Consider the following 27,565-nt stretch of genomic DNA (forward strand, 5'->3'; position numbering starts at 1 on the left):
ATAACAGCGTTTTTTAGCAGTCCAGGGCGAAGGTTAAAAAGGCCCAACCCACCAGTAACGTGGGACGCCCGTAGGGTTCTCAGGGAATTCTGGTTTAAGAGGTTGCAAGGCTGCGCCTTTGGAGTTGGCGTCTCACGCACGAAGAAAAACACAAGGTATTTTCCAACACCGGATGGAGCCCCAGCACCAGGGAGCCTACCAGGACAGTCATTGGAAAGGGAGCCGCCCACGGAGAGGCACAACCAGGCTATCACAGTGCAAGGGAAAGGAAGCAGAGAAGGAGCTTCCAGCTCGGGAGAGGGTGGCTTTAGCAGCTCTGACTACAGGCTCCACAGGCGCGCGTGCGCAGGGACCGTACCTAGCAGCCGGGGAAGCGCGCACTCAGTAAGTCCCTCCCACGAACCTTCGGAGGTTCCCCTCGGACAGATCCCGGAAGCAGCCGCTCTTAGTTTCCGGCAACAGGAAGGCGGCCGTCGCGCGACCCGGAAGTGTTCCCATTTTGCGTCGTCTGGGCTCGGGTGGCGGCCCGGCTCCAGGCGGACACGCTAATCATGGGGTCGTCAAAGAAGCACCGAGGAGAAAAGGAGGCGGCCGGGACGACGGCGGCGGCCGGGACCGGGGGCGCCACCGAGCAGCCGCCGCGGCATCGAGAGCATAAGAAACACAAGCACCGGAGCAGCGGCGGCGGGAGCAGCGGCGGCGAACGACGGAAGCGGAGCCGCGAGCGTGGGGGCGAGCGCGGGAGCGGGAGGCGCGGGGCCGAAGCCGAGGCGCGAGGCGGCGCGCATAGTCGCGAACGGAGCCAAGCGGAGCCCTCGGAGCGGCGCGTGAAGCGGGAGAAGCGGGATGACGGCTACGAGGCCGGTGAGGGCGGGGCCGGGGGCGGGGCCGGGTCTTGGAGTCCGCGGGACGGAGGGTGCAGGTGACCACCCAGGCTTTCTTCCCTCCGGTGTTAAAGACTTCCTCTCGCTGTTTGGCATTATCCACCGACTCCCCACGTTAAGCTTCAGGAAGACAGGGGTCTTCTGTTTCCCTCTCTTGTCTGGCACTTCACGGTAATGCGTTGGGTGAGTGAGTGCCTAGACAGGCATGAGAAACCTGTCAGTGGGCGAATCGTGTCGGGCTCTTGGTAGAGAGACATGGAGTAGTCAGATATGCTTGGGTCTGAACACCAAGGAACCTGCGCTGTAAGCTCTCTTGAGGAATTTGTGCTTTGTGATGAGGATGGTAGGGAGCCAAGGCTTTGAGTAGGGAAATGAGTTGATTTGCTTGATATTTTATGAATATCCCTGGATTGAGAGCTTGTCAGAAGTAGAACTAGAGGTGCAGAGATCAGGAGGGAGGGTTAATAGTATGCATGTTACTCCGTGTCCTGGTGTGGAGACAAGTGGACCGATTATATAGGTATTGGGGAAATACCTGGGGAGGATGGGAGGGACTAGGGATAGGAAATGACTCCTTGAGTTTTGGCGTGAGTGGCCTGGTAAATAATGTTGTCATCTGTTGAACTTGAGTTTAGAAAAGAAGCAGAATTGAGGTAGAGGAGAATGACACAGTTTGCGAGAACTTTGTAATTGATGTGTACGGGGGAAATCTACAGTTTAGGTGGGATAGAGCGCCTTTGGGCTGGTGTGTATTCCGGAAAATATACAAGTGCCTTAGAAACAGAGACAAGAATAAGAATAAATATCAGCAGCTCAGTTGTGGGCAGAGGAACATTAAGAATATCTGAATGGCAGGAAATCTACCGTTAGGTCCTAGGATCTCTGCGAAGAGGGGGTGAGCGGCAGTGTCCCCCACCACAGGACACTAAGCAAATCCAGAACTTTTATGTTTTTTTTTTTTTATTTTTAAGATTTATGTATTTCATGTATATTAGTGCTCTGTCTGCATGCACATCTATGCCAGAAGATGGCATTGGGTCCCATTATAGATGGTTGTGATCCACCATGTGGTAGCTGGGAACTGAACTCAGGACCTCTGGAAGAGCAGCCAGTGCTCTTAACTGCTTAGCCATCTCTCCAGCCCAAACCCAGAACTTTTAAACAAAGGATTATTTTGTGCATTTGAGTGTTTTATTCTCATGTACGTATGTGTACGTGTTGCATGCTTGGTGCCCGTGGAGGTGAGAAGAGGTCATTGGATCCCCTGGAATGAGTTTGACAGTGTAAGCTGGGAATCAAACCTGGGCTCTCTATAAGAACAGCAAGCGCTCTTATTCACTGAGACATCTCTCCAGCCCCCAGATCAGAACCTGTCTTGAAATAGTCTGCTAATTTGACAAGAGTCTGCCTTCCTCGGTAGGGTGTTTATTGGAGTTCTCTCCTGTTTGTGGGGTGGGTAAAAGAGTCCACATCTGGCACGGAACATACACTAGTAAGTGTTCCTTGACTTTGTACACTGCTGTGGGCAGACAGTGCTGTGTAGTTCAAGGCAGAGTTGTAGTTTTGCTCAGTAACTTCATCGAGGAGGTGGTGCTTGATTTTAGATAGAACTGTATCATCAAAGAGCAGAAAGGACAGTGTGGCCTAAAGGTAGAGTATGGAGAACTAGAGTGGCACAGTGAGGGATGAAGAAAGTTGGCTTGCTTGGGTCAGAAAGAGGTATTGGAAGATGCAGTGTTGCTGGACAAGGGCCTGGGTAGGAGCTGCTGCTGAGCTCAAGGGAAAGGAGGACACTGTTTTCTGCTGTCATTTAGCCTGGTGCTGGTGAGGGGTCTTGTCTTTGACCTTGCAGCTGAAGCCAGTAGGGTTGCTTCATGGGTCCCATGAGCCATTGTCCTTATTGTTCTAGCTGCCAGTTCCAAGACCAGCTCTGGAGATGCCTCATCACTTAGCATCGAGGAAACCAAGTGAGTACAAGCTCCCTATGCTATTCTGTTTTTCCTGAGGCAAGTTGCACCTAGAACAGCCATCTGCAGAAATTTTTTCACCCTGAACGGAGCCAGTTAGAGTTGGAAGGGCCAGATGAGTCAGTTAGCCAACTATAGGAGCTACAGCTGAGGAAACTAAGACTCAAGAGGAAAGATTGTCTTCCCCAGTTAGGCATTCCCTGATCTGGAAGCCCATATCTTCTTCATGTCCCAAGCTGCCCAGTCCAGGGCCTTTGCTTGTTACCCTTAGGACTGCTCACCTCCTGCCTCTCTGTAAATGCACTTGATACTCCATTTGTCAGGTAGACCATAATACCTCTATTTCTTGCCTTCAGTAAACTACGGGCAAAGTTGGGGCTGAAACCCTTGGAGGTCAATGCTGTCAAGAAAGGTGAGTATAGGGCTGAGGCTAAGGTGGGGGCATCTGGGTGGGAAGAAGACGGGGCTTAGCGGGCAGAGGAAGCACCGTTTAATAGCCAGAGGGCCAGGACTCATCCTGGGGATCTGATGTGCTTTCTCTGGGTGACCTGGTACCTGCAGCCTGGCTTTAGACAGGCTCGGGGATGTGCACAGTTGCTGTAGGCTGTCTGGGTGGTGTTAGTTTGTGGTTTTGTTTTTTAAAAAAACAGGCATACACACCAAAAAACAGAAAACAAAAACAAACAAAAAACCAAAACCACAGGATTTGAGAAGCTTTGGAAGCCATACAGGGAAGGGTTTCTGTCATAGCATATGGAGTGATAAAAGTGGGTTGTAAATTAGGAATAGGGAGGTGCAAGGGTTCTTTGCCCTCTCCTGGCCCCTTCTGGCCCCTGAGCTGGAAGGAGCAGGGTGAGTGGCTCCCTCCTCTCCCCACCAGCCATGGGCAAGCATAGCCTCACGTCTGGGCCCCCCTTCCAGAGGCGGGCACCAAGGAGGAGCCCGTGGCAGCTGATGTCATCAACCCCATGGCCTTGCGACAGCGTGAAGAACTACGGGAGAAGTTGGCAGCTGCCAAGGAAAAGCGCTTGCTGAACCAGAAGTTGGGGTGAGGGTTTCCTGGCCAAGTAGGGAGGCACTCTCTCTTGCTTCCTTGTCCCTGGGTAGAGCTGGGAAAACATATCTGGTTTCCTCCTAAGTGTGCTCTCTCCTCAGAAAAATAAAGACACTGGGGGAGGATGACCCCTGGCTGGATGACACCGCAGCCTGGATCGAGAGGAGCCGGCAGCTGCAGAAGGAGAAGGACCTGGCCGAGAAGCGGGTGAGGGCAGTTGGCAGTTGGGGGTCCCCTGTGGGGGTGGTCTGTGCTCAGGGCCATTTGGGTTCTCCACAGTTTCCTTCCACATCCTGTCCTTTTTGTATAGCTATTTGGTAGTCTTGGGTGGTTTTTGGTCACTGATGATGAGGTTATTGGTCACCCTCTTTCCACAGGCCAAGCTACTAGAGGAGATGGACCAAGAGTTTGGTGTGAGCACCCTAGTGGAGGAGGAGTTTGAGCAGAGGCGACAGGTGACGCTGCAGTTTCGGAGAATATCTGGTGGACACTGAGTTGATGTGGGCCTCCCAGGCTTGTGTGGATTGTCTGCCTTCTGACTTGGCTGGTTCTTTCCCTGTAGGACCTGTACAGTGCCCGGGACTTGCAGGGCCTCACTGTGGAACATGCCATCGATTCCTTTCGAGAAGGGGAGACTGTGGTCCTCACCCTAAAGGACAAAGGTGAACTGAGCTGGGTATTGCATGTGGGCTGTGGACACTGTTGAGCTGGGGCTCATGGTGACTGCTATCTCTGCTGTGTCCTAGGAGTACTGCAGGAGGGGGAGGATGTGCTGGTGAACGTGAACATGGTGGATAAGGAGCGGGCAGACAAGAACGTGGAGCTTCGCAAGAAGAAGCCTGACTACCTGCCCTATGCAGAAGATGAGAGTGTGGACGATTTGGCACAGGTTTGCCCTTGGGGCAGCAGCTGGGGCAGATGGTGTCTGCTAAGAAATCTACAGTTCCATGGCTTCCCAGAGTTGGCCTAGGTCACAGCCACCTTCTTGTCTTACAGCAAAAACCCCGGTCTATCCTGGCCAAATATGATGAGGAGCTGGAGGGCGAGCGACCACACTCTTTTCGCTTAGAGCAAGGTGGTATGGCCGACGGCCTGAGGGAGCGTGAACTAGAAGAGATCCGGGCCAAGCTCCGGCTGCAGGCTCAGTCTCTGAGCTCTGTAGGGCCCCGGCTTGCCTCTGAGTACCTCAGTCCTGAGGAGATGGTGAGTCTCTCTTTGCTTTGTGATGGGAGAGTTCTGCCTCCTTGGGTCACAAGCTGCTCTCTTGATCTTGGGAGGGAAGCTGAGTGTTGACATAGCACTTGGTTCCTGCGTGAGCAGTAAATGGCAGCCCATGGAAATGCTAGTAGCCAGATGGACCTGTGTTTATGCTCCAGTTCTGTTCCCAAACCAGCTTGTGCCTTGCATGAGTCACTTAACTGAGCCTGGGGTACCCATGTGAAATGTTGATGCCAGCTGCCACCTTCGGAGGCTTGCTGCGAGAAACAGTAGGAACATAGAGGGAGCTATTATCTAGGACTTTGGGTTCCTGTGTGCTCCATCCCACTCCTTTGCTCTTCTCTGAAGGTGACCTTCAAAAAGACCAAACGGAGAGTGAAGAAAATTCGAAAGAAGGAAAAGGAGGTGGTAATGCGGGCCGATGACTTGCTGCCGCTTGGGGACCAGACTCAGGATGGGGACTTTGGATCCAGGTTGGCTTGGACACAGTGGTGGGTATGAGGGCTGGGCCAGCCTAGGGCACACAATTCACTGAAGGTGTATCGTTCTTCTAGGCTTCGGGGCCGAGGTCGGCGCCGAGTTCCTGAGGTGGAGGAGGAAGCCCTGGAGGAGGAGGAGAAGGACCCTGTGGCCCAGCCCCCACCATCAGATGATGCTCGAGTAGAGAATATGGATATCAGTGATGAAGGTTCGGGTTTGGCTAGAAGGGAGTGGGATGGGTCTGTGGACTGAGGAGGTGGTGCGAGCAGGTGTCCTTCATGTCTCCACCAGAGGATGGGGGAGGTCTTTCATCAGGGTCCCCAGAGGTACTGGAGGAAGATGAAGCAGAGCTGGAGCTGCAGAAGCAGCTGGAGAAGGGGCGCCGGCTGAGGCAGCTGCAGCAACTCCAGCAGCTTCGAGACAGCGGTGAGAAGGTGAGGCTGAGTATGGGAGTTGATGTGGTATGGGACCTGTCACTGAGTATGTGAGCCTGTGTCCTCACAGGCAGCACCTACATTCCCTCAGAAGCCTCCTGTGCTTCTAACATCAGGTTAGGACCAGGGCTGTAGATTTCTTTGCTATCTCCATGTAGTATTGGTTCTTAGGGTAGTAGGGAGCCATTGGTGGTTTGGACAGAGTGAACCTATAGAGGCCAGAGAGGAAATGGAGCTTGGTTGGGAGATGCATTGTGGGTTGTGGGAATAGCTTGTTCCCATTGTCACAAGGGAGGATCTGTGGGTTCTTGAGTCTCTGTGGTATCACCCCAGAAACTTCGGGTCTGCCCACAGCCACTGCCTCCCCCAGGTGGTGGAGATTGTGAAGAAGCTGGAGTCTCGCCAGCGTGGCTGGGAAGAAGAGGAGGACCCTGAACGGAAGGGCGCCATCGTGTTCAATGCTACTTCCGAATTCTGCCGCACTCTGGGGGAGATCCCCACCTACGGATTGGCTGGCAACCGAGAGGAGCAGGAAGAGCTCATGGTGGGTCCACTGTTCCCCTGGCCTGCTGTCTATAGGCTTGTGGCTTTTGGTCCTAATGCTAGCAGGGTAGGGTTGGGACTGCCCATCCTCATCCTGACTTTTGGTCCCAGGACTTTGAAAGAGATGAAGAGCGCTCGGCCAATGGTGGCTCTGATTCAGATGGGGAAGAGAACATTGGCTGGAGCACCGTCAACCTGGATGAGGAGAAGCAGCAACAGGATGTGAGCACTGATGGGGCAAGGGTGTGGAAACCCAGCCTAGCTGTCCAGTGCCCCAGAGCCTCCACCCATCCATAGAAGGGAGAGTCAGTTAAAACTGGTCCCACAACCTGGCACGGGTAAAGATGGCCACTGGGTAGAAGAGAGGGGGTAGCCTGCTCACACTTCCCTCTTTTCCCATCTCTAGTTCTCTGCCTCCTCTACCACCATCCTGGATGAGGAGCCCATTGTGAACAGAGGGCTGGCTGCCGCCTTGCTACTGTGTCAAAACAAAGGTGTGTGCCCTGAGTGGGAGCCTTGGTAGTGTGGGTGCTTTAGCCCCGAAGGGGTGGGTGTGTGCCTCTGGGTACAGCATGGTGTCCCTGGGTCTCCCCTCCTGCCTCTTCCTCTCAGTCTCAGTGCTTGGAGCAGCTCTACAGACCCTGAATCTCTGGTTGCCTTTGTCTGCTCCAGGGTCAGATTGTCTGTCCCACTTTTGTGCCTTTAAGGCTCTTGCGTCCTTGAAGTAGGATGAGCTGAACAAATACCCTGGCCCAGCTCCCACGTCTGCTGCCTCCACGTCTGAGGTGCTGACCTCTCACGTCTGTGTTTTTGTCTGCTAACCAGACATGGCATACTTAGCTCCAGAGCAGGGCTCTAGGAACCCAGAGCATCCACAGGAAGCTGGGGCCCAAATCTGCCCCTCTCTTCAGGTTGTCTCTGGGCTGTGTCTGCCTGAGGCATAGGCCTCCTGGATATCACAACTTCTCTGTCCCCAGGGCTGCTGGAGACCACAGTGCAAAAGGTGGCCCGCGTGAAGGCTCCCAATAAGTCACTGCCCTCAGCTGTGTACTGCATCGAGGATAAGATGTGAGTGTGGCAGTGGGGCATGAAGCAGGCCAGCTGTGACTACGGCATACGCAGCAGGCAGCTCACCCAAGCCCCTCTGCCTTGCTCTAGGGCCATTGATGACAAGTACAGCCGGCGGGAGGAGTACAGGGGTTTCACCCAGGACTTCAAGGAAAAGGATGGCTACAAGCCCGATGTTAAGATTGAGTACGTGGATGAGACGGGCAGGAAACTGACTCCCAAGGAGGTGAGTAGGGCCAGACCACAGGTGATTAGGTCAGGGTGTAGCTACAGACACCCTCCCTTCTCAGCGAGGTAGGAGTTCAGGGGCCTGACTGCCCGCCATTTGGGGCCTCGTGAACCCTGCCTCTATTGCTGACTTCGGTGGGTACAGCACAGCAGTTTCCACAGGCTGTCAGGAAGAGTGGAAGCCCCATGCCCTGAGGTCATTCATCTTCGGGGGCAATATCCAGGCTCCAGGATGACTCCCATCCCTACCCTATATGCTGGCCCCACATGGCTGGGTTTAGCCCCAGCTTCCAGAGGCAGAGTTATCTTGGATTCCTAGCTTGCAGTTTGCACACAATGCAAGTGTCCATGAGCCCTCCTGAAGGTGTCCAGGTCTGGATCTTTGTCCCACCCTCTTCTCTTTCCAGCATTTGTAGAGCCTGGCCCTGGGCTGGGCAGGTCAGCACTTCCAGTCACTGTTGGGACGCTCCCAGTGAACCCGTGGCTCTGCTTGGCCTGGCCTGCCATTGCTGACATTCCTGGCTCGTTTTGTGTCCACAGGCATTTCGGCAACTGTCCCACCGCTTCCACGGGAAGGGTTCAGGCAAGATGAAGACTGAGCGCCGGATGAAGAAGCTGGATGAGGAGGCGGTAGGTCTTGGGAGGGGTGGGCTCTGCAGTCTCGGGTGTTATGGGATATGCTGGGCCTGCGCCCCCTGTGCTGACCTTCCCTGGCCCCACAGCTCCTGAAAAAGATGAGCTCCAGTGACACGCCACTGGGCACTGTGGCATTGCTCCAAGAGAAGCAGAAGGCCCAGAAGACACCATACATTGTGCTCAGTGGCAGTGGCAAGAGCATGAATGCGTGAGTAGAAGGCCAGGCCGGGGCTGGGCAGAACATGGCACCCCTTCTCTCCAGCCTCACACCCCTCTTTGTTCTTTTCATCCTGCAGGAACACCATCACCAAATGAAGCCGCTTCCTTCCTGTCCCTCCCAGAAGTAATGTTAAATAAAGTTCCCTCCTTATTTTTTCCTCCTTGGTCGTGCTGCAGTCTACAGTTAGACCTAGGAAGTAAGGCAGGCTGGGCCTCAGTTCCTGGTCAGTGCTGTGGCCCGGCTAGTAAGTGAGGCTCTTTTAGACCCGGTGTTGCCATCTGAGCAGTCAGAGTGCCTGTTTGACATTTGATGTCAGTGAATTCTCTCATTCACACTCACTGATTATACAGGAGCAAGATGGGGCTAATCTTGGAGCTTGTGTGATTTCAAGTCTGGTGTCTGCATGTAAGACTGGGCATTAAATGAACAGGGATGAGAGGGAAGCCAGCCTGGACCCTCAAAGGACACTCTTCTGTAGGAGCCGACTGCACTGTGGCAAGCTCCTCCACCCCGTGGTGCGGGCCCTGTCACACTGCAGTCAGGTTGCCTTCTGGATCCTAAATGTTTTTAGAGACTTGCTCCAATGGGTGTTGCTAGGGCCGGACAAGCCACTAACTACCCTGTAATTTGCCCGGTTACACATTTTCAGGGTGCCCAGGACTGCCTAGCCTTCCTGGCAGGGTCCAGACACCACCTCCTGTCCCCTGTGCTGCTATGGCCTTTGTGGAGGGATGAGAGGCCTCCCAGGACTGGGGTGGGGGTTACCTTGAGTGCACTTACGCACAAGGGCTGAGCCGGGTGCACACAGCTATGCCTGCAAAGATAGGCCCTGGGAAGGAGCTGTGGAGGAACCCCAGCCTACCACAGGCTGTGCAAGAACCCTTCCCCCTTTCTATGGACAGTCACAAGTGGCTACTTTGAATCAGAAGGTGGGTGCCCTGTCTGCACATACTGAAGATAATCCCACATGGGTCACTGATGAATGCATCAAGTAGAAAAATGTAATCAAGAGACAAGGAGCCCACTTGTAAGTGATACTGGGTAGCAGTTTCTGGGATACAGACCATTAAAGAGGTAAGGTCAGTCTCTTATTTTGGTGTCTGCTTCTCATTTGTGTTCTCTTTGCTGTTTCCTGAGGAAGGTGCCTGAAGATCTCAGGTGCTGGTCCAGGATTTGTCCATTTCTCTTAAGTAAGTGGTACCTATAATGTTTTGGTGGGTGTCCATGGCTGTTGGTCAAAGCTCACCCCCCAACACATACAGGTTTCTCTGTGTAGCCCTGGCTATCCTGGAGCTCACTTTGTAGACCAGGCTGGTCTCAAACTCAAAAGATCTGCCAGCCTCTGCCTCCCAAATGCTGGGATTAAAGATGTGTGCTACCACTGCCCAGCTCAAAGCTCACACATCTTTTTAGGAACTTGGGTTGTTGCTGCTCTGTCACACCTTAGAGAAGGTTCTAGGGGCTACCACGCAGCTGGGACTTGAGCCAGAGGGCAGGCAGGCAGGTCCCAGCTTTGCTGTTCAGCAGGTGGGAAAGGTTAGCAACATATATTGGTATTTGGGACATTGGTCTCAGGGCTGATGGGCCCAGGCCAGTGGTGGTTGAGGGGCACCAGCATCAAGAGACTGGATTTGGCTTCTGGGTCTCATTTAGTGCTGTGTGACTTAGTGCTAGTTACTGAACCTCAGGTTCTGAGCTGCAAGGGGAAGGCAGGATCTCTGATTCCTACTCAGGCTTCGTTGAGAAATCATCTTTTATTTCTAACCTTCTTCTAAGGTGGAGGAGGGGTATTCCCCAACCAGATATACCTCATAGGTACATCTTAGCCCTCAGGGTGTGGTGATGGGAACCCCAGGCCACAGGCCAGAAGTCCCATGCCAGCTGTGCCTTAGCTCCTTGCTCTGGAGTCCTGGTCCCTTCAGGCCTCGCCTACATCCTGCTGAGGTCCCCCCAGAGCACCCTTTAAGCCCAGAGGTCATCTTCCAGCCTGGGGCTCTGCCTTCAGCTTTGGCCCATCTGTTGCAGAGATTTGCTGCAATACATGCCAAGTGGATGGATGTGGCCCTACCTGGGATCTCTTAGGAGCTACCCACCATACATAAAAACCAGGAGGAACAGATCTACACAAGGGAAGATGAGAGGATGCACTGGGCTGCTGACAAGTACAAGGGACTTCTTCCATCTGTTTCTGAATATTTTGAAATTTTCCATTCTAAAACTAAGAACACACTGTCTTAGCAACAGAAAGTGCCCATTTGTTCAGCTCAGTACACGAACAAGGATGTACCTAACGGTACTAGTCCCACACCCATTGACAGATTGGGTAATTAGTCGATATTCCTGTGACAGAAGAATGTGGGTGCATCTCATGGATATGGAATTTTTGAATTGAGGGTTTTTATTTTTAATGTGTATGGGTGTTTGGTCTGCATGTGTGTCTATTCACATGTATGCCTCATGGCTACAGAGGTCAGAAGAGGGTATCAGATGTCCTGGAACTGAAGTGACAGATGATCGTGAGCTGCCACATGGGTGCCAAGGATGAAAACCCTGGTTCGTCACCACTGAGCCATCTCTTCAGTCACCCCACCCCTGCACAAAGATAAAGTTTGAGTTTATTAAAAGATTTTATTTATTTCGTTGATTGGTTGGTGTTTTTTGAGACAGGGTTTCACTGTATAGTCCTGGCTGACCTGAACTCACCCTGTAAACCAGGCTGGCCTTCAACTCATAAAGATGCACCTGTCTCTGCCTCTGCCTCCTGAGTGCTGGGTTAAAGGTGTACACCACCACCTGGCTCAGATATTTTAAACATAGCACAATGGTTTGGAGTCACTCAGAGAAAGCAAAATGTACACAACTCAGAGTTGCCTGAATTAGGGTTTGTTTTTAAATTTTAAATTGCCTTTGTATGCCGGGCATGGTGGCATATGCCTGTAATTCCAGCACTCAGGGAGGCAGAGGCAGGTGGATCTCTATGAGTTTGAGGCCAGCCTGGTCTACAAAGTGAGTCCAGGACCGCCAGGGCTACACAGAGAAACCCTGTCTCGAAAAACAAGAGGGAGAGAGAATTACATGTATGTCTCCCATCACTCAGGAGGCAGAGGCAGGCAGATCTCTGTGTGAGGCCAGCCTAGCCTACAAAGGAAGTTCCAGGACAGCCAGGGCTACACAGAGAAACCTTGCCTTGAGAAGCTCCCCTCCCCTGCTAAAAACCAGATTCACTTATTTCTATATATGAATGTTCTGCAAGCATGTATGTCTGCACACCAGAAGAGGGATTGGATCTCTTTATGATGGTCATGAGCCACCATGTGGTTGCTGGGAATTGAACTCAGGACCTTTGGAGGAGCAGCCAGTGCTCTAAACCTCTGAGCCATCTCTCCAGCCCCATGAATTGAGTTTTTAATACTTTAAAAACTGGTCATGAAGTTACCTTTGGGATGTTTTCATTTTGTTTTAAGAGTCTCATCTTTATTGTACATATGGAGCCTGTGTAGGCTATCATCCCCTGGAGCTAAAGTTGCAGGTGCTTATGAACCCTCCTCACAGGGGGGTTAGAAACCAAACCCGGGCACTGTAGAAGAGGTAGTGCTCTTAGCCCCTGAGCCCTCTCCCCAGCCTTGACCTGGCTTCTTTACCTCCATATTGTGCAAAAATTAAAAGCCGGATATTGGGATGGGTGTGCTGGTGTACACTTTTGATCCCAACACTCAAGAGGCAGAGGCAGGAGGATCATTGTAAATTTTAGATCAGCCTGTGCTACAGTAATGAGACCCTGTCTCCAAAAACAAAGGAAAAGCCATGTCTATGGAAGTTACCTTTCTGCTTTTTGTGTGTGCATTGATAGTCTGTATGTAGTTGCTCGAGCTGCTTTACCCTTTAAGCAGTGCAGAGCCTTTGAAATTGCCACTTCCGTTCTCAAGTGTTCTAAATTACTTTCTTTCTTGAAATTATAAATACAGACCTTCTCTCCTACCAAGTCCTGTATACTCAGCCTTAGTTTTTCAAATTCATGACTTTTTTCATTCCCTGCTGTTACGTGCACGTGTATACATGCATATTCCTAAATACATAAATGCACTGCCCAGTCTGTGGGTTGTTACCGAAGTGTATGTGCCATCAGTTGTTTTTGTTCTTCAGTTGCTTAGCCAGGATGTTGTGAACTACCTCCAGAGTAGACATCACTGCTACACTGATGCAGTCATCAGGGAGCCTCTCGGACCATGTGGGCTGCTTTTATCCTCTCAAGTTTCCCTTGGAGAGGTTCCATCTCAGGGATGAACCCTGTGTTCTGAGACCTAGATGTTTCCCCTAGCTTAGGGTGCAGTGGTTAGTCTGGCTCATCGGTGTCTGCTCCAGCCAGGCTAGGCTGAAACTCCTTCCCCATCCCCAAACCCTTGACCTACCCCAGGCGTGTTTTTGAAGTCCTTTAGCCCCACTCAAGCCTTTGAGCTTTGGCAGGTCTTCTCATTTCCTCCCTGTACACTTCCTGTACACATTTCCTCCATACACACTGTCTGTCCATGCTCAGACCCGGACACCTCTGCCTTCTCTGGGGAAGCAAAAACTCCTGCACTGATGTATGCTCTACCTCAGAAGATGTTGGCCAAAATGGCTGTCAGTTCTGGTCACAGTAAAAAGGGGAGTGAGATGAAAAGTAGGTGGTCAGGACTGCCTGCTAAGGCCCACAAAGCAAGGCAAGTGTGGCCAGAGTTGTGGAAGATTGAGAAAACAGACCCTTGTCTGTCAGCCAAGGGCATGATTGGCTAGAACTCACGTGGAAGAGGAGGGCTCTTGAAGGCTTCAGAGAAGAGGCCGATGAGTGGATGCAGGACAGTCTGAACGCTCTGGGAGTTGAAATAGTGCTGGGGAGACAGGGTCCTTCAGAGGTGGTAGTTCTGAGCTCTTACATCCTTCACCTACTCTATAGTGGTCCATGGCCTCTGGCTCCTCAGAGGACAACTGAAGGGACAGCATTGTCTGGAGCAAGGTTTTAATAGACATGCCTAGCCACAGATGCTCCCTGAAGTCCTTCGCTCCTCAGTGTGGGCACATTTAAGCTGAAAGGGGACCATGACAGGTCCATGTGCATGGTGATGCACCTCTAGCTTATAGACGTGGGAGGACGGCTCCTGCCTCAGTGGACAGAGTCCTGTCCAGTGTGGACCTTGCTGAAAGCTGTATGGGCTCTACATTTTGCTTTCTGTGCCTTGACTTACGAATGACTTGGCAAACTAAGTTTTTCACAACACGAACAAACCCAAGCTAGGGCCATGAGTATCCTCAGGCAATGAAAAAGGAGTCTACAGTGTTGCTCAGTACATTGAGGGAAGCTGACCCTTGGGCCCTGAGCCAGTCTCCTTAAAGCTCCACGTTTGCTCCATTCTAGGACATCATTTCCAGAGAGAACAGGGAGAGCCTCCTGTTCCTCCCTGTTCCAAGGGCACCTCCATGTTCTATAAAGCTGAGTTACCCACAGAGCTCCGGGTGGTGCTTTTCGCATTCCTAATGACCCCACCTCTGGAAGGTTGGGAGCAACAGCTTGTGGAAACTGTCACTCCTTTGGGGATGACTGCATCTGAAAGTTCAGCAGAATGAAACATCAGTGGCCCACCAGAGTTCCAGTTACTACTGTTGTGAGTGGCCTTACGATGTTCTTTGTTGTTGTTTTTTTAAGATATTTATTATGTATACAGTGTTTTGCTTATTACATGTACTGCTCACCAGAGCATCAGATCTCACCATAGATGGTTGTGAACCACCCTGTGGTTGCTGGGAATTGAACTCAGGACCTTTGGTAGAACAGCCAGTGTTCTTAACCTCTGAGCCATCTCTCCAGCCCCATTCTTTACTGTTGAGTGGCAAGACTTAGGGTCCTGCAGCTACCACAAATAGCTGCCTTGTTGGGTGAATGTGCTTATTGTGACCCCTGCTGGGTCCATAAGTGTCGGCTGAAGAGTCAACAGAAACTGCTTGTATTACATCAGAGGAGCCTGTGTGTGTGTTGCAGTTGGAGCCACCAGTAGACAAGGAGACAAGGAGAAGAGGGCATCGTCCTCTTACCACTAAAGCAGAGTAAAAACAGGTACACACTGTTAAAAATCTGTCACCAAGCCGGCTGAGGTGGCACACATGTATAACCCCCAGCACTCGGGAGGCAGAGGCAGGTGGATCTCTGTGAGTTTGAGGCCAGCCTTGTCTACCAATTGAGTCCAGTACAGCCACCACACATCACCACGCCCAAGGCCACACAGAGAAACCCTGTCTTGAAATAAAAATAAAAAGGAACCTGTCACCAGCCTGAGTGGGGAACAAAGTTTTCTGGTAACTGGTGGTTAGCCAGTAAAATTAAAACAAGAGCGCTATTATAGAGAACCCTGCTGAAGGCATTAATGGATTTCCCAGATGTTTTTATTAGAACTGGTAAACAGTATATATTACTTTCTTGCTGGGACCAAAATACTTGGAAGGTCCCTCTGTCCCCACTGCATTGCACTCACAATCACATACCTCCATATGGACACATCTTAATGCGCACAATGAAATAAAAATAAAGGCCAATAAGGGAACATAGGAATCCTATGAGAAAAAAAAATAAAAATAATAAAGGGGGCTGAAAAGGTGGCTCACCAATTAAAAGAACTTACCGTTCTTCCAGAGAACACAAGTTCAGTTCCCAACACCCAAGTCCAGCAGCTCACAACTGCCAATAATTCCAGCTCCTGGCGATACAGTGCAGTGGGCACCTGACACACAGACACACACACACACAATTTAATAAAAAATTAAAAATCTTTTGGTTTTGTTTCCTGAGACAGGATTTCTCTATGTAGCCTTGGCTGTCCTGTACTAGCTTTAAAGTCAAGGCTGGCCTCAGACTCACATTGATCTACCTGCCTCTGCCTCTCTGAGTGCTGGGATTAAAGGCGTGCATCACCATGCCCAGCAATCGGCCTGCTTCTTTGCCTCCTCCCCTCAATACTGGCACTAAAGGTGTGCACCATCGTTCCACTAAAATAAAATATCAAAATAAAAATAAATGATAAGAGGTAGGGTCTAGTGAAAAGACCTCTGGGGTGTGCCTTTGAAATGGCTATTGGGGGCTGGAGAGATGGCTCAGACGTTAAGAGCACTGTCTGCTCTTCCAGAGGTCCTGAGTTCAATTCCCGGCACAACCTGGTAGCTCCCAACCATCTATGAGATCTGGCGCCCTCCCCAGGCCTGCAGGTGTACATGCAGATAGGGTACTCATACCTAAAAAAAGGATATCTTTCTGGTCCATTCTTTTTTTTTTTTTTTTTTTTTTGACAAGATCTCTAGCTTCTCTTTTTGACAAGATCTGGCTGTCTTGGACTTTATAGACCAAGCTGGCCTAGAACTCATAGAACTGCCTGCCTCAGTCTCCTGTCTTCTCTTTACTTTCGTCTCATGACAAGGTGAAAGGTCTTCTCTGCTACATGCTTCCTCTGTGATGTTTTGCACTACCACAGGCCCAAAGCAACATGGCCACAGCCAAGCAGCCGGAGAATAGAACTCTGAAACTGAGCCAAATAACCCTTTCCTTTCCTTTCTCCCTTTCTTGAGATTGTCTCACTATGTAGTCCTGGCTGGCCTCAAACTCAGGATCCTATCTCCTCAACCTTAAGTCTGCAAATATAGGCATGTGCCACCCATGCCTTTCCTTAAGTGTTGTTTGTTTTTGTTTTTTCAGGCTGGGCCTCAAACTCACAAAGATCCGCCAGCCTCTGCCTCCCAAGTGTTGGGATTAAAGGCAAGCACTACCACTGCCTGGCTCTTGAGACAGGGTTTCTCAGTGTAGCCCTGATGAAACGGAGTAAGCTTAGCAAGGAAAAATAATAAACAGGTTGAAAAGAAAAGGTGTAGTAAAAAGTGGAAACGGAGCTAAATCCTGTGTTCGAGGAGATTAACAGATGAAAGATTTTAAATGGAATAAAGGAGATGGTGACCTCAGAGTGAGATCCCACTCAGCTAAGTTTCTAACTTGCAAAAAGAAATAACAGTTTAGGTCCAGGCGTAATGGTATAAGCCTGGGATTCAGCACTCAGGACACAAAGGCAAGCATATATATATACATATATGTATATCTGAGTTTAAGGGCAGTCTGGTCTACAGAGCAAGTTCTAGCATAGACAAGCTTAGGCAGTAGAGGAAACTATTGAACACAGAAAGCTGGTGAAGAGAAGATGTAATTGAGAGAGAGGTCCCTATTCCAGCCCCAGCAAGTGCAGCACTTGGCAGCTTTGGCCGTAATCGTCTGGCTTTAGAGTCAAGGATAAAAGAAAAGGGACTCTCCCTCTGAGACTAAGGAAAGTTGCTCCATGGAGGCCCAGAGGCCATAGTGTGACGATGTGAAGGTGAAGCCTGGATTGCCATGGAAACTCCGAGAGGTTAGAGATGACAGAGCTGTGGGATACCTGCCAAACAGAGCTGCAAACAAACAGGATTGGAAACTGCTCAGGAGACAGAAGTGTGGTGCAGTCAACAAAGCTGAGAGGCGTTAGAGAACTGAAGAGCATTTTGATATCAGACATGGAGGTCAGAGTGTGGAGGTAGCCCGGTTGGTCTATGTTCTCATTTTGATTTTATAGGGGATTATAGTACAGAGATTACATGAACTTCAGAGGAGACTTTGGACTCTTAAACAGGGTTGAGACTGTTACAGACTATAGGGACCTTTGAAGTTGGACTGAATACATTTTTGGATTATGTTATGGCTACAAGCCTATGGGGGTCAGAAAGTGGAATATGGTAGTTTGTACAGGTTTGGCCCCCATAGATTCATGTGTTTGAATGTTTGGTCAGGAGTGGCTCTATTAGAGGTGACCTTGTTGGAATAGGTGTGGCCTTGTTGGAGGTATGTCACTGTGGGGGGCAGGCTTTGAGGTCCTCTATGTTCAAGCTATGCCCAGTGTAACAATCTCCTTTTGTGGCCTTCAAATCAACACGTAGGACTTTCAGGCCCTTCTCTAGCACCATGCCTGCCCGCACACTCCCATGATAATGAACTAAACCTCTGAAGCTGTAAGCCAGGCCCAACGTTTGCCTTTATTGGAGTTGCCTTGAAGGCTGGGCATGGTGGCGCACACCTTTAATTCCAGCACTCAGGAGGCAGAGGCAGATTTCCTTGAGTTGAGGCCAGCCTGGTCTACAGAGTGAGTTCTACACAGTTACGGCACAGAAAAACCTTGTCTTAAAAAACAAAAGCAAAAAAAAAGTTGCTTTGGTTGTGGTGTCTCTTCACAGCAGTAAAAAAAAAGACAGTGCTGGATGTTTATTATCTCAGACTGGGGCAAGAGGGATGGAGTAAAGGGACCCAGGAACATTTGTGGAAGTCAGAGGACAACTTTTAGACTTGGTTCTCTCCTTCCACCACCTGAATCCTGGAGTTTGAATAAGGTCCTCAGGTTTGGCATCATGTTGTACCTACTGAACCATTTCATTGGCCACGCGGAGGACTTTTAAATGAAAATTAGGTTGACTTAAGTTTTTATGAAATGAGGAAATATGACACAGCCTCAGGATGGTGGAGTCAGCGAAGCTGTAAGGTATACTGCAGGATGTGGTGTCAGTGCAGACCCATAGCGCAGATTTGGAATCCTAAAAAGACACATATATGCAGGAATCTTTTTTTTTTTTAAGACTGTCTCATGTAGTCCAAATGTGGTAATGTCTTGATCTCTGGCCTTATCTTTTTTTTTTTTTTTTTTTGAGATAGGGTTTCTATGTAGTGTTGGCTGTCCTGGAGCTCTCTATGTAGAACAGGCTGGCCTCAAATTCATTAACAGACATATAGTTTGGTAGAACACCAGACTACCACGTCAAGAGCTCAGTGCCCTAGGTTCAATCCTCAGTATTGAACAAAAACAAAACAAAAAAAACATTAAAAATTTTCTGAGAAGTTAAAGATAGATTTATCTTTAACTTATCTGGTTTATTTTTCCATGTATATACATTTATATTTTATACATGTGTATAACCAAGTATACATTTAATATCACAAAAAAAACCCCATGAACATAAATGAGAGCCAGAAAGAATGTGATCACTACAAGATTTCCTATTCAGAAATGAGGTTCTATATAGCACATGAGGCTAGTAAGTCCCATAATGACCACCCAACCCTCATCAACCAACTACCCACAACAGAAAAACAAAATCTCTCAGAAAACAGAGGAAGACTCCAAAGTAGAAGTCCTATTAGCTCACAATGAAAATAAGCACATTGGGCTATGGGACCAAACAGTTCCACTGTGGGATGGAGCAAATGATCAGTAGGGGCAGGACTAAGCTGGTGGCAGGGGACAATTTTCAGTAGGATTCAGCCGTGGCTGGGTTAATGCTAGCAGTGTATACAGAAGCAAAAGCCCTCCAACAAGTGAGAGACCACAGCTCACAGAAGCTTGCATAGCTTGAGGAGTACCTGGGCTACTGAAGGATCCTTGAACTAAAGCAACGGAAGTAAATGAAATGAGCCAGTCTGAGCACAGGTCTGTCTTTTGATGCTGAGGTACAAGTGTCGAGGAGGTCACAACAGCCTCTAATAAAAGGCTAGTAGCCTAGCCAGCAAGGTGGCTGATGCCTGTAATCCCACCCAGCTCCCGGGGGGAGGAGGGGGTTTGAGGCAGGACAGCTACTGAGTGGGTTAGTGATTCCCATGCAAACCTGGTTTAGAGACCGTCTCAGGATTACAGGAAATTAATACCCTGAGGAAATCAGAAAAATTCAAAGACAATCAAGACAGTGGTAAGGAGTAGGGAGAGTGGTACCCTGACCACAGACACCCTCAGGAGAGGACAGGTGGCTAAGGTGAAGAGAGATGGGGTACCCGAGGTGTCATTCATACGGTAAGCAAGCACTGCTGCAGTAAGGGACTAGGAGGAAGGGAAGCAGTTCCTAAGGCACCATGGGATTTGTCCTGAGCTACGCCTAAGAGGCACATGTGTACTGGGTCCCCGGCTACAGCCTCACCTGCTGGAATCAGTACTGAACGGAAGCAGTAATGAAGTAGGACTGCTGTTACTTAAACCACAGCACAGGGGGAGGCACCAAGTGCCCAGACAGTTACCTGCAGCAGATTCCAGCCAGAGCCCATTTCCTTCCCATTCTACCCACAGCTGACCAAGGCCTCCGACATAGAAGAGGCTTCACTTCACCATGAGCTTCCCTCCACACAGAGAGCCACTCAGACACCAGTGTAAGTCATTACCCACCAGGGGTTTAATTCTATTAGGTCAGTTCAGAAAGGAGCCACGCCTTGTCCCCATCCAAAGGAAAAGATCTGCAGGGCACCCTGGGAATGTCCACGCCTAAAAAAGCCAAGGGGTAGTCCCTGAGCAAGTAGAGAAGTGGGTCCTGGGGGCTCAGGCTGCCTCCTCCTCCTCCTCTTCACTCTCCTCCTCACTCTCGTGATACTGTCTGTGATTGGTGTTGACAAAGAGGTCAGAGTCATCTTCAGAGCCCGACTCTTCTCCTGACAGGGGTGGCTCAGCAGGGAGCTCTGGCTGACTCTGTCTGTGTGAATGAGACGACAGAGTGAGTAACATCCACTAGGGAAACCAGGTCTATAACCCAGTCTTAAAACATGACTAGTGAAAAAACAATTAAAATCTACTACACAGTCAGGAACTGACACGTCTTAAAAATCCAAGAGCTCCAACCCTGATGTGGTGGCACATGCCTAGTATTTAGGAGGCTAAGGGATGGTAAGTCTGAGGGCAGCCTGGGCTACATGTGATCCTGACTCAGGAAACAAAAGCTTCAGTGAGGAATCAACAGCAGCTTTGCTAGTGTCACTGACACAGAGAGTTCACATTTTCTAGCAGCTGATGCACTAAGCCAGTGGTTCTCAACCTTCCTAACTTGTGGCCCTATAACACAGTTTCCTCATTGTGCTGACTCCCACCATACAATTATTTTGTTGCTACTTTATAAGTGTAATTTTGCTGTTCTGTTTAATATAAAGATCTGACCTGGGACCCCCAAATGAGCCTTAACCCAAAGGTGAGAACCACCGTACTAAGAACTGCATAAGTGTTAGCTTTCTCACTCTCTGTATAATTCTATCTCTTAGATGAACTTGTTTTAAGAAAAGGTTTCATGTAGCTCAGGCTGGCTTTGAACCTGTTATATGTAGACCATGATGGCTTCAAACTTGTCCTCAAACTTTTTAAGTGCTGGAATTACAGGCATGTACCACCACATCCAGTTAGGAACATGTCTTAAGATATGAAATAATGCATCTAAAGTCACTTGCCTATTAAGTAGCAAAGCCAGCATTTTAACTCAGAGCATGTGATCTTCAAGCCATACTCGTAACTATGCATTCTACTCTATATGCTGGAATTCTCAACAGGAGAAAAGCAGGATCACCTTTCTCCTTGAGGCACCAAGGTGTGAACTTGTACTTTTTGTCTTCCCTGGGCTGGGGCTTTCTCCTCACCTGTTCACATTGTTTTGTTTCTCAGCTACCTCAGAGAAGGCCTCAGGCCTGTGACAAGAGAAGAGCTTGGTTAGAGAGCAAAGAGAAATCTCTCAGCAAATCAGTTGTTTCCAGATGTCCCCCTTGGGATGGCATAACCTTCTCTAACCCTTTTCCCTAGCTAGGATGATACTATCCCCAGAAGCCAGAGGGCCAGTGATCAAGATTATCCTACCAGTGCCCTTCCTTCTGCAGAGAGCGGACATGGTTCTTGCAGAGCACAAAAGAGATCTCAGCCTTCACTTTTTCTCCCTCTTCAATTGGGTCAACAATGAGGAAGTCCCCTGTAGATGACAAAGATAAACCCATTCCTATGGTGAAGGAGGAAGTCAAGGCCACGGCTCTTTATTGTGAAGGGCGCTTCTAACCTCTCTTGATCCAGATGTTCTTGCGGTATTTGGAGGGCATGCTCACCAGGAAGCGCTGCCCTTGTGCTGTCTCTACCTCATGCAGATTGTTCCCGGGAGTCCTGAGGACCTGGTCCATGAAAGACCAAGAATCAGCCAAGTCATCAGTCGGATCAAGCATGCTCTGACCTGCATGGAACCCTCTTCATGCCCCAGGGGTCCGATGGGAGTGGAAGGGAGGACAGAAGAGCTTGGACAGTACCACTCACTTTCACAATCTGCTGTTGATCGGAAGGCACCATGTGCTCCCCCAGCATCTCCTGCACCACATGCTTCCTCTTGGTGGCCTGAGACATGCTGGGTTCTGTCCAGGGTTGTTAGGATGCACGGACTGTCAGCTCGTCTTCCAGAGTTATTTGGATGGCGGTCTTAGAAGCCAGGACTGCTTTCAAGAGCAGCAGCCTTATACAAAAAAGTGCCACCTTGCCCTGTTAAAGATGTGATCTTTAGGGGACTGGATGGCTTTCTGCTCTCACAGAGAATCTAGGTATGGTTCCCAGCACTCACACAGTTAACAGCTGCCCCTCATCCCAGGCCCAGGGGATCCAACAGGCACTTTTGGAGAAATACATGCAGGTAAAAACACTGATACACATAAAAATGTAAGAACATTAAAAAACAAAACACAAGCTGTTTTAGCCAGGTTGCTGGTGTACATCTTTATTCCCAGCACTTGAGAGGCAGAGGCAGACTGATATTTGTTGAGTTCTAGGGCAGCCTGGTCTACATAGGAAAACCTTATCTCAAAAACCAGACATGACCTTTAAGGGCCAGAGAGGTCTCAGGACTCAGCATCCACATCAGATGGTTCATAACCATCACTAGCTCTAGGGGATCCAACGCCCTCTTCTGGCCTCCAGAGGCACTTGCAACACCCCTACACAGTAAATCTTAAAAACAAAACAAAAGTTTTTGTTTTTTTTGAGACAGGATTTCTCTGTGTAGCCCTGGCTGGCCTGAAATGGCTTTGTAGACCAGGCTGCTCTTGAACTCAGGGATCTACCTGCCTCAGTCTCTCTGGGATTAAAGGCTTTTCCCACTACTCCAGGCAGAGACACATTTATAGTCTCGGCTGGTGTGTGTGTGGTTCCAGCCTTTAATCTCAACACTCTAACCCCAACCCACAGAGGCTAAGGCAGGCGAATTTCTGTGGAGCAAGGAAGCAACCTGATCTACGGAGTGAGATGCCCTCTCAATAACAAACAAAACATTAAGTAAATAAAACGAGATCGTGGAAAAGCACCCAGCACAGGGCAAATCCTATGAGAGATACTTCTAAGCACTGCTGTGATAATGAACCCATTCGCGTCTCCCAGGCTGATCATTCTGACAACCTCTCTGGGAGAAGTTACAGATAAACTGCGTGCTTGAACGACCCCCGCCCCAGTCTAGGACAGTCTACAACGCTCGACCTCCTAACACACCAGAGACACTGACTGACTCGCTGACCATCACGACACTTCAATCTGAAAGGCCCTTCGAGAAAAGACCCACTCGCAGCACTCACCCGCTCGGCGCTACACAAGCAAGCTCCGTTTTCCAGGTTGACGGTGAAAGCAGCTCGTCCACGACTCACTTCAAGACGGAGTCAACGAAAGCAAAGAGATGCGCCTCGCAGGTGGTCGCGATGGTAGCGCCGGTCTGGACGCTTAGCCTCAAACCTCCGGTGTTCCTACCTTTCGCCAGCGGGCTTGAGGAGATAGACCTGACACTGAGGAAACCGCGCCGAGACTTGCACTTCCGGGGCTCTCAGTGGCCCTCCGGATGCCCCGCCCCTTTGTCCTTTCCTTTAACTCGTCCCTCGACCAAATCGGGCAAACCTAAGTTCCAGGCGCCGGGCAGGAAAAAGACAGACGTATTCTCCAAGGAGGCCTCGGTCCCGCAGACGGGAAGGGCGGCCAGAGAAACAGGACCATAGAAAGCAACGTGGCTTCCCGTGACGGAACGGAAAACGACGACTACGGTGGGCTCCGCGGCTCGCCGCTGAGCCTCAACTCTATGGCTCCGGGTGGCTAGACGCGCCCAGGGTGGGGGATTTCTTTTTAAGGAGGCTCATAAGACGACCCGGAAGCGGAAGTCGAAGAACGTTCTAGTAGCTTGAGGTGTCGGCGGGAGCGGCCGAGCGGCGCGGGGAGCCGTTAGCAGAGCGGAGCCACCGGTGAGCGTGAACAGCGGAGGAGGGCTCCTGCTGGAGGTCGGAGGCCGCGCGCGGAGGCGGGGGGGAGAGGGGTCCCCATCGCCGAGGCGCGCCTTTGCAGCGGAGTGGCCGGGCCCCGCGGCAGGGGCGGCGCCAGGAGCGGCGGCGCGTGGAGGAGGCGGGGCGGGGCGGGGCGGCGCGCATGGGGCGGGTCCTGCGGGACCAGGGAGGCGTGGGTGTCGGCGGGCCGCGGGAGCCGGTGTGCGGCGCTCGTCGGCCTCTGGAGGGCGACGCGGGTAATGAGACCCTCTTATGGCTATTCCTACCACGTGGTAGTTCGCAACGGGGTCAGTGTCTGCCTAGTCAAGGTCACCGAGAGTGACAGCTTCTGGGCGGCTCCTGGCTACCGAGTCTAGGAGTCTTCCTGTTGCCCTACGTGCGCCACCTGTTAGAGCAAACTAGTATTTCCACCCGGTCAATACCCAAACCCAGGGCCCGTAGAAAGTGGATATTTCCGAATAGCCGGGTGGTGGAAAAACCTTCCCCGACTCTCGGCGTTTTTAGGTGTGAAGTAAAGAGGAATCGAGGCAGCCACAGTAGCTGACCTGGGACATTGCCTTTGGGAGTTGAGGTCTTCAGCCCTAACCTGCTTTTTTTTGGGATTCCCAGGTTAAGCCTGATCAAGATGACAACCTCCCAAAAGCACCGCGACTTCGTGGCAGAGCCCATGGGGGAAAAGCCAGTGGGGAGCCTGGCCGGGATTGGTGATGTCCTGGGCAAGAAGCTGGAGGAAAGGGGCTTTGACAAGGTGTGGGGTGGTTACAAACACTAGGGAGGGTTAGGAGTGAAAGTTGGCAGCAGATACCTACATTCATCTTGGGAGTGAGGAAAAGTAGGGGTATGGGAAGGGCAGGGACAGTGGTGTATAATTTGAAAGGGCCACTTCCTTCATTTGTGTGTGTATTTTGGTTTGGTTTTTGAGACAGGGCCTCTGCCTCACAAGTGCTGGGATTAAGTGTCCGTTGTGTCCCGTTCTTTTGTGTGTTTTAGATGCCAAAAGAGTGAAAGTAGGCATAGTGGGTTGTGCCTAAGACCCTAGCACTTGGGAGGTTGAAGCAAGAGGATTCCCATTAAGTTTAATGCCAGCCTAGGCAACAAAGAACAAACCCAGTTAAACAAAACAACCAAAACAAAAATGGCCTTGCCCTCCCCAGTACTCACCAACTTACCCTGCCTAGCTTCAGAGATCTGACCCCTTCTGGGTGGAGTCAACATAATCTTGTTGCTGTTAGCCCACAAGACACTTAGCCACATGCCCTTTTCTGTTTTGCAGGCTTATGTGGTCCTTGGCCAGTTTCTGGTGCTAAAGAAAGATGAAGACCTCTTCCGGGAATGGCTAAAAGACACATGTGGTGCCAATGCCAAGCAGTCCCGGGACTGCTTCGGGTGCCTTCGAGAATGGTGTGACGCTTTCTTGTAATGCTCTCTGGGGACCCCTAAGCCCCCTCCCCCCAGCTACAGCATAGCGTCTCCAGAGTCTGCCACCGAGTGGGCTCCTCCCTGTCCTCCACGAAGGAAAAGATTGCTGTTGTCACACTAACCTATGTACTCCAGGATCTTTTAGGAGTTCTCTCCCTTCACCGTTTCATCATTTTTGGAATTCTTGACCTTGCATGCCTTGTCCCCCACCCCCACCCTGCCCCCAGTTCATGGCAACAGTTACCAGCTTTTCTGAATGGATTCTGGGCCCTTTTCTCCCTGCCTTCACAATCCATTGGATGCCCTTTTGATCCCCCCTCCCCCTTTGGCAAAAACAGTCACTGTGCTTATAAAGATTTTTAGATGAATAAAGTCATTGGCCTTCATAATTGGTGTTGTGTGTTGGATAGCAAGTGAGCTGGGAGTTGTGTATTCCCCAGGGGCTGAGCTCGTCTTCACTCCTTATCAGTGCAAACCGAAACTGGTGGCTTCCATTTCCCCTCCCAAGAGGGAGCCACCCTAGCCATGTAGGCTTTGGGCAGGTGCCCTAGGTGTCCCAATTCCTAAGTTATGTGGGAGAGAGTGTGGGTTGATTTCTTCCTGGGAGCCAGGTAGGCTGTAGGCTTCCAGATGTCAAGTCAACAGTTGGTCTAGGCAGCACCTGGTGGAAAAGTCAGTGGGAGTCAAGGGTACCAGGAAGAGGGTGGGTAGGATGTGGGTAAGAGTTCAGCTGCCAGTCATCATATCATGTGTTCCTTTAGTCTCTGGGAAGGGTTGGGACTGGTGCTTGTTTGCCCAGCTATCAGGGAAGGAAAGGGTTAAACTTGAAAACTAAATAACCAGCCCTGACTAATATCTTTGTAAACATTTCTTAGTTTTTTTTTATTTTGGAGAGGTAAAGGTATTTGGGGCTCAGAAAAGCTAATTTGCTCATGAACTTGCTGCGGGAAAATAGCCAGTGGAATTCAGATTGTAATTTGGGAGCCTGTGATCCTATGTCATGTAATTCATGCCCTCTGAGTTTTCTCATATGGAAGGTTGCAGGCCTAGGTAAAATGCTGTGTAACACTCACTCCTGCTTAATGTTCATTTCTCCAATTGCAAGAGCATCATTGAGCAGTGACTTATAGTGCAAGAACAATGCTTTTCTGCATGTTTACTGTCCAGGAAGGCGGGGGGCACTACAAGACTGGGCATAGTATGAGAACGTTATCATGATTCCACAATAAAAAGACTACTAGAGTGTTAATCTGAAGCCTGAGTAAAGACATGGGCACAGAGTGGGGAGTACAGTTTATAATAAAGTCATTACCCCATATACACAGCAGGCCTGCAGGTAAGAAAGTGTCTGGAACCAGGTGTGGCACACTCAGGGAGCCAGAGGCAGGTGGATCTCTGTGAGTTTGAGGCCAGCCTGCTCTACAGAGTGAGTCCAGGACAGCCAAGGCTACATAGAGAAACCCTGTCTCAAAAAACGTGGCTCAGTTGGTAGAGTGCTTGTGGTTCATTAGGAGATGTGAGCATGAGGATCTGAAGTTCAGGGTCTTCCGTGGCTACAAAGCAAGTTCCAGGCCAGTCTAGGGCTCATGAGATTCTTCTAAGTGGTCTGCGGAGATGGCTGTAAAAACAAGAGGACCCACATTCAGATCCATAGCACATAAAAAGCAGGCATGCATGGCTGCATGAGCCTGTAACACCATCACTCCATTGTGTGGGGTAGAGAAAATCCAAGGTCACTGGCCAGCCACCCTGCCTGAGGCAGCTTCCAGTTCTGTGAGAGACCCTCTCCAACAAATGAGATGGAAAACAACAGAGGAAGATGCCCAACATCATCCTCTGGGCCCCACATGATTAGAAGAAGGAATCACCCCTCAGCGCATACACAGGAAGAGGGGACATGGCTGGGGGTGTGGTTTCATGGTAGGGTGCCTAGCATTTGTGAGGCCCTGTGTTCAATCCTTAGTACTGCAAAAAGAAAAGGGACAACATAATAGGGAACTTGCTAGAAGATCTGAAAGGCGGCCCCAAGGGAACAATTTAAAATAGTACGTGGAAAGGGTTCACTTTCATTAGAAATCAGAAAAAACAAGTGTCACTAATGCTTACCTGATTGGCAAAAAGTCTTAAGTCAGACAATATCAAGTGTTGAGCAAATGGAGCAACAGGAACTGGTCCCCAGTTGGTGGGAGTAATTGCTATGAGCACTCTGGGAAAACAGCTGAGTGTTATTTTGCAAAGCTGACACACCCCATGAGCCATCAATTCCATTCTTAGGACTGTGCCTGAATACCTGCAGCAGGACCTCAGG

The 27,565-nt window shown here is 50.2% G+C and overlaps 3 protein-coding genes across 4 annotated transcripts; 2 read left to right on the plus strand and 1 right to left on the minus strand.

Annotated features, from left to right (window-relative positions):
* The first annotated feature begins 474 nt into the window (after nucleotides 1–474).
* Nucleotides 475–8,882, plus strand: Sart1 (spliceosome associated factor 1, recruiter of U4/U6.U5 tri-snRNP). The gene is made up of 20 exons (XM_055610519.1): nucleotides 475–864; nucleotides 2,794–2,851; nucleotides 3,208–3,263; nucleotides 3,773–3,899; nucleotides 4,007–4,112; nucleotides 4,283–4,360; nucleotides 4,468–4,567; nucleotides 4,652–4,794; nucleotides 4,902–5,108; nucleotides 5,472–5,596; nucleotides 5,678–5,811; nucleotides 5,895–6,037; nucleotides 6,408–6,581; nucleotides 6,692–6,802; nucleotides 6,987–7,074; nucleotides 7,558–7,648; nucleotides 7,739–7,874; nucleotides 8,417–8,506; nucleotides 8,599–8,720; nucleotides 8,809–8,882. Exons 1-20 carry the CDS (start codon nucleotides 552–554, stop codon nucleotides 8,825–8,827), a joined length of 2,421 nt encoding a protein of 806 aa, XP_055466494.1. The 5' UTR covers nucleotides 475–551; the 3' UTR covers nucleotides 8,828–8,882.
* Nucleotides 8,883–19,949: 11,067 nt separating this feature from the next.
* On the minus strand, nucleotides 19,950–23,447 carry Eif1ad (eukaryotic translation initiation factor 1A domain containing). 2 transcript variants are annotated; one of them, XM_055610583.1, is made up of 6 exons: nucleotides 23,149–23,447; nucleotides 21,851–22,069; nucleotides 21,603–21,711; nucleotides 21,410–21,518; nucleotides 21,196–21,243; nucleotides 19,950–20,263 (listed from the first exon to the last, which is right to left on the minus strand). In XM_055610583.1, the coding sequence occupies exons 2-6, from the start codon at nucleotides 21,935–21,937 to the stop codon at nucleotides 19,993–19,995; spliced, it is 624 nt and encodes a 207-aa protein (XP_055466558.1). In that variant the 5' UTR covers nucleotides 21,938–22,069; nucleotides 23,149–23,447; the 3' UTR covers nucleotides 19,950–19,992. The 2 variants fall into 2 exon arrangements, with proteins under 2 accessions (XP_055466558.1, XP_055466559.1); XM_055610584.1 differs by having other exon boundaries at nucleotides 19,950–20,267.
* Nucleotides 23,448–23,722: 275 nt separating this feature from the next.
* Banf1 (BAF nuclear assembly factor 1) lies at nucleotides 23,723–25,646 on the plus strand. Its single transcript, XM_055610585.1, has 3 exons — nucleotides 23,723–23,799; nucleotides 24,448–24,586; nucleotides 25,112–25,646. Exons 2-3 carry the CDS (start codon nucleotides 24,464–24,466, stop codon nucleotides 25,256–25,258), a joined length of 270 nt encoding a protein of 89 aa, XP_055466560.1. The 5' UTR covers nucleotides 23,723–23,799; nucleotides 24,448–24,463; the 3' UTR covers nucleotides 25,259–25,646.
* Nucleotides 25,647–27,565: the final 1,919 nt, after the last annotated feature.

This window comes from Psammomys obesus, unplaced genomic scaffold, assembly GCF_907164565.1.
Source record: "Psammomys obesus unplaced genomic scaffold, mPsaObe1.curated_primary_1811, whole genome shotgun sequence".
NCBI lineage: Eukaryota > Metazoa > Chordata > Mammalia > Rodentia > Muridae > Psammomys > Psammomys obesus.